The sequence below is a fragment of the Cynara cardunculus genome, unplaced genomic scaffold (assembly GCF_001531365.2).
Source record: "Cynara cardunculus var. scolymus isolate 2C unplaced genomic scaffold, CcrdV1 Un_Scaffold_1730, whole genome shotgun sequence".
NCBI classification, from domain to species: Eukaryota; Viridiplantae; Streptophyta; class Magnoliopsida; order Asterales; family Asteraceae; genus Cynara; species Cynara cardunculus.
Genome location: NW_020200855.1, coordinates 2567 through 14493, shown reverse-complemented (window position 1 = coordinate 14493; position 11927 = coordinate 2567). Strand labels below are relative to the sequence as shown.

At 39.9% G+C, this 11927-nt stretch overlaps 1 protein-coding gene across 1 annotated transcript; it reads right to left on the bottom strand.

Moving 5' to 3' along the window:
• Positions 1 to 852: 852 nt before the first annotated feature.
• Positions 853 to 1356, bottom strand: LOC112502663 (trigger factor-like). The gene has a single exon (XM_025106636.1). The coding sequence runs from the start codon at positions 1354 to 1356 to the stop codon at positions 853 to 855; it is 504 nt and encodes a 167-aa protein (XP_024962404.1).
• Between the last annotated feature and the right edge of the window lie 10571 nt (positions 1357 to 11927).

Here is an 11927-nt window from a genome sequence, read left to right as displayed (position 1 = left end):
TTGAAGGTCTTCTTCTTCCACCTTTCTTCAAAGTAGGCTTTTCAGGTACCGCAACATATCTTGACATCTTCTTGATCAGCTCACCGATGATGTCTTCGATAACCGGCTTATGTCTTGACTTTGAGCGCTGAATGGCTTGGCGGATCTCCAGCCATTCACTGTAGCCATACTCACCAAGGTAGGAAGGGTACTCCATGACAACGTCAAGGTTGTCCTTGGTGATGAGCATAGAGACCAAAATTCCAAAGTATTTCGTCCGTCCGCTGATAGTGACGTTTGAAATTGGGTGAGGACTGATCCTCTTGTGTAAACATTCTTCGCTCCATTTTCTGTCGCGCTCAGCTAGCTTCAGTGCTTTCTCGCATTTAGTTAGAAAGAAGCTTAGCCTGGGCCTTGACAGCATTCACCATCTTTTTGGACTTCTTCCTTGAAAGAACTTTAGTAGCAAGAGACTTGGCCAGCTTTAACATGTCCTCAGTATGTTATCATTGTAGTCTGAGCTTTTTCTCGGCCTTGAGTGCCTCGAGTCTTTCACATTCAGACAAGAAGTCGAACTCAAACAACTAGAGGTATGAAGAGGGATTTTTACTCTAGTTTGGTCGAGCGACTCTTTCAGCTGAGACATCTTCTGGTCTGTGGGAACGTTGGGGGTTGGGTTTTCAGGGACCCATTTCTCCAGCCGACCGTAGGTAGTGGAAGTGATGGAGAGTTGATATAGAGAAGTTATAGTGGTGAAACTGGAGGACTCATTACTTAAGGGCTCTAAAGGTTGGAAAAGTATCTCTAAGTTTCCTTCTTCAGCAACACCTTGTCTTTCGACTTGGTGTTATGGTTCTTTTCTGGAGTCTTCTTCTATTTCTCCCCTTGCTCCCCCTGGGATGCAGAATCCTTGAGATCGACGCCTTTTGTTGTATTGGCAGGTCTCTGGTACTGTATGGTGAAGTCGTTATCATCGTCGTCTTCATCATCATCATCATCATCATCCAGATCTTCACCAGCATCAGGAAGATTGAGAGATTCACCGTCTTCATCTTCATCATCATCTTCCATATCACCAGCATTAGCTACAGAGGTGATTGAAATATCTTTGTCATGAACTTCAGCACTAGCTAGGACGACATCAACATCCTCAGCTACAGGAACTTCATGAGAAGTTGGATTTTCATTCACGACATCAACTTTAACTTCAGTTCTAGGAGCTTCAGCTTCAGCATGAGTCGCTGGGACAATAGGAGCCATAGCGGCCGCAGCTTCAGACTCTGTCTCCCCCTCTTTGGTTATGGCTTTGGAAGAATAGACAAAGAAGTGATCAACAATGCGTATCTGAAACGCCATCATTTCTTCAAGTTTTGTCATAGCGAGGGCTAGAAGAATAGTAGCTTCGCATGTCTAATCTAGCTGGTCGTTGTCTTCAACGGTGAAAGACGATTCAGGTGCTGGTATTGGCTGTTGGAGAGTGGCCAATACCTGCTGCATCAGCTCTGTATGCTTGGAAAGATGAGAATTCACTTCATCAGCCTTGCTGGTTAAAGAGTTGATGGCCTTAGCATTGGCTTGCACAACCACTTGCATAGATGAGAGTAGGTCCTCGACCTCTTTCAGTTCAGCATGGACGGCTGAAAGGTCAGTAGGAAACTTCGTCCCTAAGAGGCATGCCTTTATAGACTTCATCCGTTTTAATAAATACAATCTCCATAACAGGGAGGAGTAACTTCACGTCATTAGCCATGTTGTACTATTTGTCCATGGCTGGCATCTCTTCAAAAGGACCTGAAACGGAACAAGTGTGAGCATAAGAGAGCTTGGGGTTAGTAGAAACGAAAGGGTAGGAAGGCAGCGTACCTGAGGGTTCATCAACATCATCTGAAGGGTTAATGTTGGTTCGCTCCAAGTGGCCTTCGAGAGGATAGGCGACTGTTTGTTGAGATGCCTCGAGAGGAGCAGTCTTAGGTCCAGTGGTGGGTGTTTCATCATCAGGAAGGACATTCGCTGATGAGTCATAAACACGTGTCGAGACCAATGATGGAAGAGAGGAGAAAATGGCCGAGACAGTAGAACGTGAGTGTTTAGCAGTGGCGATGCTGATAATCTCACCTTCAGTGATTTGGGACACTGAGGCGGTTGGGATCGGAGCCACAGGTATGATAGTGATTTCAGATATCACTTAAGAGATGGGAAGGATAGCTGAAAGTGCCTTGGGGGTAAGGCTAGTGTCAGTAGTTGAGACCTTCTGAGAGGTCACATCCAGAGACGTGGGTATCTCCTTTTTGGCCTTCATGGCCCTCGATGTAGAATCAAGACTGGGTTGAGAAGATGGGCATTTGCTAGAGAGGGTGGTGGTGGTCGGGATAGACTTCGGGGGGTTTTCTTAGTCTAAACCACCTAAGAAGGAGAAGAAGAAGAAGAAGAAGAAGAAGAAGAAGAAGAAGGAGGAGGAGGAATTGAAGAGACAGGTTGCACTATAGCAGAGAGTGCAATGTCCCCATTCCTCAGCTTATGATTCAGAATCCTGGATCCAAGCTTACAGATAGGAAGGTTACCTTTCTTGGAGTACTTGTCGCCGAAGATTTTGGCGAACACCATAGAAAGAAACTTGGTGTAAGAAACAACTTTCTCCCTCTGGCGCTTGTTCAACTTCAGCGCCAGGTCCTCGAAGATCACATCGGCGTAGTCGATAAGTCGTCGGTGAATGACAGACACGCCGATGTTGAGAGCAACCCTTGAGGCTTGATCTTGATCTCTAGTCTTGCCTCTCATGCACTAGATGAAGTGGGAGAAGAGGTACTGCCACACTGTTGACATGCGGTTCTTCTCGATCTTCGACATCAACTTTAGAGGTTTGCTGGAGTCTTTCTTTGTTGGCCAGGCATAGCCAATATCATCGAGACAGGCGATGATGATTCCAGTTGAAGGATCACTGATGAATGAACCCTTGGGAAATCGAAGAGCATGGCTTAGTGTTATGATGCCAAAGCTGACGGTCATACGGTTGAAGGTGAATGAGATTTTCTCCACCTGTCAATCGTGCTTGTCAGTATCCTGCACTACTTCAGCGGTCATCCAGAATTGCTGAAGAGCTTCTTTCACCATGACAGGTTCATGGGTGAGAGCGTAAGGGATTGGTGACATCTTAAGGAAAGAAGCAGCATCCTCGTAAAGAGATTTGTTTGAAGGGATGTCCAACAAGGCGACATGGTTGTTTTCCTTGAAGGCCACGTCTTCGAGTAAAAAGTTCACGTTCTTGGAAGCCATTGTCTGTTAAAGGTAAGAAATAAGATATAACAGTTTTGTTAGTAGTCCAAGATTAGGATGTGAGCTTTTAAGTTTTTGAACAATAAAACTTCTTTTGAAAAATCCACAAGGAAATTACTAGGTTTTTCAAGAAGAATAAGTGTTTCAAAACTTTAGATTATAACCAATAAAAAGAATGTGTTAGTAATCTTAATGTTTGTATTTTGAGAGAAGTTCTTAAAGATACAAACAACAGTTTCATAGAAATAAGAAGAACAATTCAAAATATAAAAGAAGTATCAACCTTAGAGATTTAGGAGAAAAGGATCGAAGGTTTTTGAGCGTTCTTAGTTTGTTCTTACTTGCAAATATGTTTTGACAGAGGTTCGTCAAAGATTTTGAATGCGTAAAGAAAATATGAGAAGAGAAGTCTCATATTTACAGGTAGGAGGAGAGAACAAAATAAATAGGAGAGAGGAAAATACGACTGTTGAGGAAATGCCATGATGAAAAAGTGGCACATTTTCATCCATGATTGGATGGAATTTGGAGGAGGTCGCGTGTGTCAGACTTTTACGTGCGTCTCAAAGCAACTCGTATTGGTAACATAGAATGTCGTCATAAAGACGATTCATAATCTATTTCTTTTAAAACAAAAAGGTTTTAAGAAAATTCAAAAGAGTCACATTCAAGGATAACATAATCAATGAATTAAAAACCTTTTAAAACATTTGATCACTGAAGAAGAAAGCTTCAGTGATGGTTTTGTTTTAAGAAAGAAATATATCTTAGAAGAATATATTTTCAATAAAAGAGTCAATGATAAGAGAAACACTGAAACTATCTTTTAAAAACTTTTGAATAACTGAAAGAAGAAAGATTCAGTGATCATTTTGATTTTAAGAAAAGATAAGTATAAAAGAGATATACTTATTTAAAATGTTCAGCGATACAAGGAATCACTGAAACAATCTTTTAAAACATTTTGATCACTAAAGAAGAAAAGCTTTAGTGATAGTTTTAAGTTTTAAAGAAGAAGACCGAGTACACATACCTTAGAAAGAATAGATACATTTACTCAAGAGTTCAGTGATAGAATGAGAGCACTGAATCATTTCACTAATTGATTGATGTGTACAGGTGAAGGAAATTAATCTTCAGCATTTACCATTCCAAGTTCGTTGATCAAGATGTTAAATCTTGTCTCATCAAGAGGCTCTGTGAAAAGGTCAGCGAGCTGGTAATCAGTGGGAACAAAGTGAAGTTCAATATTACCATTCATAACATGATCTCTGATAAAATGATATCTTATCTCAATATGTTTGATCTTGGAATGAAGAACAGGGGTGTTTGCAATAGCGATAGCACTAGTGTTATCACAATAGATAGGAATCTTTGAAAATTGAAGATCGTAGTCGTTGAGCTGGTTTTTCATCTAAAAGACTTGGGCACAACAACTTCCAGCGGCAACATATTCATTTTTATCGGTTGATGTAGACACCGAGTTTTGCTTTTTACTTGTCCAGCTCACCAACTTTCCACCTAGAAACTAATAGCCTCTATTGGTGCTTTTCCTACCAATTTTGCAACCTGCAAAATCACATCCGAGTAACCTATTAGGTCAAAACCTAAACCCTTAGGGTACCAGAGACCCAAATTAGGAGTTCCCTTCAGGTATATGAAAATGCATTTTACAGCAATCAGATGGGATTCCTTATGTTCAGATTGATATCGTGCACATAAGCAAGTAGAATACATGATATCTGGTTGATTAGTTGTAAGATACAACAGGGAGCCAATCATTCCTCTAGAAATAGTTATGTGTACAGGCTTTCCATTTGGATCCTTGTTGAGAGAAAGTGGAGGAGCCATAGGAGTTTTCATAGATGAACTGTTAGAGAGATCAAACTTTTTCAACATATCACGGACATACTTACTCTAACTGATAAAGATACGTTTATCTGACTGCTTGATCTAGAGACCTAAAAAGAAGGTTAGTTCTCCCATCATACTCATATGGTATTTTTTTCTTCATGTGATCAGCGAACCGAAAATATAAAGAGGGATTAGTGGAACCAAAAATAATATCATAAGCTAAGAGATGGAGACATTGCACTCTCTGCTATTGGGTTTTTAGGTACCCATTTCTCTAGCCGACCACAGGTAGTAGATGGGATGGAGAGCTTACAAAGAGAGGTAATGGTGGTAAAGCTAGAGGAGTCAGTATTTAAGGGCTCAAAAGGTTGGAAATGTACCTTGAGGTTTCCTTCTTCAACAACACCCTTGTCTTTTGACTTGGTGTTCTGGTTCTTTTCTGAGGTCTCCTTCTTATTCTCCCCTTTCTCCCCCTGGGATACAGAATCCCTGAGAGAAACACCTTTCATGGCACCAGCTGGTCTCTGGTTCTGCATGGAGAAATTTTCATCATCGTCATTTTCATCATCATCGTCACCAAGATCCTTACCAGCGTCAGGAAGGTTGGGGGAATCATCGTCTTCATCGTCATAATTATCATCTTCATCATCATCTTCCATATCACCAACATCAGTTACAGAGGTGATTGGAAGGTCTTCGTCATGAGCTTCAACGTCTGCTCTGACAGTTTCATCAACATCCTCAGCTATAGGAGCTTCACGGGAAGTTGGATTTTCATCAGCAACCTCAACTTCATTAGCTGGCGCTTTAGGAGCTTCAGCTTCAGTATGAGTCGCTGGGACAGCAGTAGCTTCAGCATCAGCAGCAGCATTCAACTCTTTCTCCCCCTCTTTGAGATCAGCATGATACTAGAAGAAGTTGTCCATAGTTCGTGTCTGAATCTCCACCATTTGTTCAAGCTTTGTCAGCGCTCGAGCTTGAAGAAGAGTGCATTCTAGAGTTTGATCTAGTTGGAGGCGATCTTCTATGGTGAAGGATAGAGCAGGTGGTGGTACTGGTCGCTGGACGATCTCAAGTATCTGCTGCATCAACGACGTATGATTGGCGAGATGGGCATTTGCTTCATCGGCCTTGTTGTTTAAAGTAGAAATGGTCTCAGCATTGGCGCGCACAGCTTCTTGCACGGAAGAGAGCTTTTCCTTGACCCCTTTAACTTCAGCCTTGACAGCTCAAAGGTCAGCAGAGACTTCATCCCTGAGAGGCATGCTCTTATGGACTTCGTCCATTTTGATAAGAACAGTCTACACAGTAGGGAGGAGAAGCTTGACGTTGTCAGCCATGTTGTATTCTTCATCCATGGCTGGCGTCTCTTCAAAAGGACCTAAAAAGAAACAAGGTTGATCATAATATAGCTCGAGGTTAGAAGAAATGAAAGGGTAGGATGGTAGAGTACCTGAGTGTTCTTCAGCACCATTTAAAGGATTGATGTTGGTTCGCTCCAGTTTGCCTTCGAGAGTATAGGCGACCATATGTTGAAATGCCTCGAGAGAAGTAATCTCAGGTCCTTTGGTGGGTGCCTCATCATCAGGGAGGACAAACGCTTATGACTCATAAGCACGTGTCGAAACCAAGGAGGGATGAAAGGAGAAAATAGCCGAGATTGAAGAACGTGAGTATTCAGTAGGGGTGATGCTGATATTCTCACCATCAGTGATTTGGGTTACTGAGACGGTTGGTATTGGAGCCACATGTATGACAGTGACTGTAGAAAACACTAAAGATATGGGAAGGGTAGCTGAAAGTGCCTTGGGGTTAAGGCGAGTTTCAATAGCTGAGACCTTTTGAGACGTCATAGCAAGAGACGTGGGTATCCTATTTTTGGCCTTCTTGGCCCTCGATGGAGAACCAAGAGTGGGTTAGGAAGAGGAAGGACGTTTAGAAGAGAGGGTGGTGGTGGTAAGGATAGACTTCGGGGGGTTTTCCTTAGTCTTAACCAGCTGAGAAGAAGAGGATGAGGAATTGAAGAAACAGGTTGCACAATAGCAGAGAGTGCAATGTCTCCATCTCTTAGCTTATGATCCGGAATCCTTGCATAAGATTGCTTTTTTTTGAAGATACATGTTATTTATGTGATAGTACAAGATTTTATTTTGGAATTTTTTCATATGTAGATTTTGTAGATATAAGAATCCCTGTACTAGTTTGACCATTGTGGTGTAAACTGTATTTCTTTGCAATGAAATATGTGTTATATGCATATGTGGTGTTTAGGGGTGTCACAGAGTGGTATCAGAGCCTGAGTTTAAGGGATTTAGGTATTCAAAGCATGATACCTAGACTTAAACTGTCATTTGCATATTAACGGTCCTGGACATAGATAGTATCACTGAGAATAAAATACAATGGGTTAAAGAGGACAGTTTGTAAGGTGAATTCGATTTACAAATGGCCAATGTAATTATGAATTTACAGGTACATACCTATACTCGGATACCTTATTATATTTGGGAATTTGAATACGTGATATTTAATACTAAAATATCTACAAATGGCTAGTCAATCACGAAGAACTGAGAGGATTGCCCACCCCGAGTCTGAAGAAAGAGAGGAATCTTCTGTCAATCCTCTAACTAATACTTCTGGGAGTCGAGGTCGGGGAAGAACCGGGGATTGAGGCCGAGGGAGGAGTTAGGCTCCCGGAAGAAGTCAGACTGAGATTTGTCTTGATCAAGGAGAATTTATCTCTGGATATGATAATTAAGAGTAGGGGCATCAACCCAAATTTATAACTAGAGATGTTTAGGTAGAGGAGATGGAAAAACTAAGAGAGACTCTGGTATCCATTATGGGATTGCCGGCCAGAGTAGAGACTGAACGAGTTGGAATTAAGCCTCCAGCTCTCTCATCAGATAGCAATAACAGGAGAGGAGACATAAAAAAGTTCCTGACTTGCAAACCCCATTTTCGGGAGAAATAGATCCAGTAAAAGCGATGTGTTGGATAAGAGAAACTGAATTGGTGTTTAACAGCAGTAGGTGTTTTGAAGAGGATAAGTTTAGATTTGCAGTGTCTATGCTGAAATCTAATGCTTTATATTGGTGGGATGTGGAGTCCTTAGCACAACCAAATATTCTGCAAACAATACCTTGGGAAGAATTTGTGACCATATTTAAAATACAATTTTGTCCTAAGACTGCAGTAAGGCAGATGGAAGATGATTTTCTTAAACTGGAGCAAGGAAATAGGTCTGTACGGGACTACACTGAGAATTTCATCGAGTATTTCCGTTTTGCAAAACTTTATGTTTCTTTAGAATCTCGGAAGGTGGAAAGATATATTTGGGGTCTGAAACCTTCTATCCGGGAATTTGTGATAGCTATGGACCCTGCTACATTCACTTTAGCCGTAAATGTTGCCGAGGTCACGGAAAGAAATAAGAACCAACAGGGTGAAGAGAAAGTAATAGAGAAACGAAAGTGGGAAGGGTCTTTAACCAGTTTTCGAAGACCCAAATTGATAAAGTCAGATAATCGTCCTTCTCAGCCGCCACCTGTTAGAGCTTGTCCGCGGTGTCAGCAGGTGCACCAGGGAAATATGTGAGTTAAATATGTGAGTATGTGTATTTTCATGCATGGGAATATATGCATGATGTTTAAAATGTATGTTAAGTATTTACATATTCATGAAATTATGATCATATATGTATATGCATGAATTATGCATATGGAATGTGATTACATGCATGGGTTGGGTGGTATTATGGTAATATGCATGCATGTTCAAGGTCATGTGTGTGTGACTGACTTTCCATAATAGGAAAGTATAAATAGGAGGGTTGGGAACTCAAGCAAGGTTTCTTGCCTTATTAGGAAAATTTGAGAGAAAGGAGTTGAGATTGTTATTTACTTATTCTAGACTGAAGAAATCGATTTGATCTTGCAATCTTCTTCAATTCTGAGTTTGTTGCATATAGGTGAATGGTTTTAACACTTTAATGCATATAAATCTTAACTTCAGTATATTGAATTTTGTTTTTGTTTTTGTTTTTGAAAACACGTTGATCGGATTAGATGCATGTCCGGTCAGGTCATAGTATTGACCGGATGGAGTGTTAAAAATATTTTGAAATTGTGAATCCGGTCATAGTTTTGAATGGAGACGTGTGAATCCGGTTATAAAGTCGTCCGGGGACGTACCTAGTATGGTTATAGTGCCACCCGAAAACGTCTTAGTCCGACTGAAGTGCCATCCGGATACGCATCCTAGTCCGGCCATAGTGTCGTCCAAATACGTTCAAGTCCGGTTGTAGTATCGTCCGGATACGCGTTCCCATCCGGTTATCATGTCGTCTGGATACGCGTTCCCATCCGGTTATCATGCCATCCGGATAGAGTATTGTGTTTATCAAGTGGTGTCCAGATAGGGAGTTCGGCCAAGCTTGTCCGAACATGTGTTGTCTGGATGCAACTATCTGCACAAGATGTTAAGTGTTTGTAATTATTTGGGATTTTCACAATTTAACATTTATTTTGGGTGTTAAATTTATTATTGTGAAAAGGGGTATTTTATATCTTTTAAAGTAAAAATATAATGTTCCTACCAAGCATGGTGACGTAAGTGTGTTTTGGTATGGAAATGTATTTTGGGAAATGTGTCTACCAAGCGTGGTGACGTAAGTCTGTTTTGGTATGAAACCGCATTTTGGAAAATGTTCCTACCAAGCGTGATGACGTAAGTCTGTTTTGGTATGGAACTGTATATTGAGGAAATGTTTCTACCAAGCATGGTGACGTAAATCTGTTTTGGTATGAACTTGTTTTAAGAGGTAGTTCCCCTAGACATGGTGACATGTGTCTGTTCTGGCTTGGAACTGGGTGATGGGTACTTCCAGACGTGGTGACTTATGTCTGTTCTGGCAAGTAATCTTGTTTTAATGAAAGAATAAGGGTGACATATCAAGGAGAGGTGTACCTTGGAATAAGGGAGGCATTGTCATATGTGGTTATTATTATAGCTCTTGTTATTATCACTAATTAGATACAACGATTCTAAATCATCATTTCTTTGTGAGTTGATGAATTAGATATATTGTAATCTTTAGAAATAATAATTTAGATGTTATTAAGAAGGGAAAATTGGTTTGTCATCAAAGGCATTTATTGCCTAAGTTTCTATCAATGTTTTAGTACATATAAAGGGACTCTGGTTGGTCTTATATAAGGACCAGAGGACCTCTGGTTGTGTAAAAAGGGTTTTTCATACTTTGGGGATTTTATAAATCAAAGACTCTATATGTCTCATACAGAAGCTCTGTATCTTAATCTTCTGCCTTATTCTTTTAAATTATTTTTTTGTTCAAAATATTTATAAACAAAATATAAGAGTCAGAGTAACTCTGATTCTTGTTCAGTCATCTTTATGATTTATGTTATGTTCATTTGGACCTATGGTTTTATTTGGTTCAGAGGACCTCTAGTTGGTTAATATCACTTAGATACAGAGGCTCTGAATGGTAAGGCAAAAGGGTCTCTGGTCTGTAGAACCAGATGAGCTCAGGTTTGTTGAATCAGAGAGGCGCTGGCCCATTGAGTCAGAGAGGCTCTGGCCCGTTGAAGTAGATTTTTGTTTTGAGCTATGGGTTTTAGAGGAGTGCATTTGAATTATGGGATGATGTTAACTATTGATCTCATTTTGATCATATTGTCGAGTTTCATTAATCTTGCTAATATGCAAATATTATCGTGTAAAGTTATTTTATCATATTTTGGTATTAATCACCCTGCATATGCAAAAAAAAGGATTTACTCACTAGACCTTATGGTCTAACCCTCATTTTGTATTTCAAAAATATGCAATGCAGGAACTGCGGGGTCAAGGGATATTAAGGGGAAGGGGAAAATGTAATTATTTTCCTTAAATGATATCTGCTTTTGAAGATTAGCATGAGATTGCTTATTTTGAAGATACATGTTGTTATACATGTGATAGTACAACATTTTATTTTGGAATTTTTCATATATAGATTTTGTACATATAAGAATCCTTGTACTAGTGGGACCATTGTGGTATAAACTGTATTTCTTTGCAATGAAATATGTTCTATATGCAAGTGTGGTGTTTGGGGGTGTCAAAGAATCCGAAGACCAAACCGCATCACGAGGACGCGTTGTTTCCATAGGATGATCAGTCCGTTCGGGCATAAGTGAAGAAAGGGGTGTGATCACAATACAATAATCCTCTCCGTGGATTTAACCACGACCACAATTTATTATCCGATAACGGTTCCTAGGAACGATTCATACGTCGTCTAATTGACCAGTATCTTATCAAGTCTGCTTTTAAGGACTATATGTAGTTGAGGATGCCATGATAGTTTTAACCGCCATGGAAGCATCTCAATACCGGTGCTCCCAATATTGAGTCTATCGTACGAGTTCACAGTAGATACAATATAATAAGTCAAGTGATCAAGTGATTAATGTTCCAAATAAGAATATAATTCATGAAGAAGAAGAAGAATTAGGTTAACAAGATTTAATGAATTTTTAGGAGTGTATATATTTTCCAAATTTCCACTTTCATCCATCAAGTCTAGATTCTCAACTTTGTGTCCTAATAGGTATAAACTTAACATTTTAAGCTAAGTTTATGTTGGGTTCAAGTTAGTGCTTTAATGTTGTATTCAAGTTTCTCCTTAGTATAGTTGTTTTGTAATAGTTTAGCCTTTAATTGTAATTAACAATCATCATTAGCAGATTGATCAAGATTAGTGATGTAATATTCTCTTTCTCTCAATCTAATCATCTTTTGACAATCTTCTT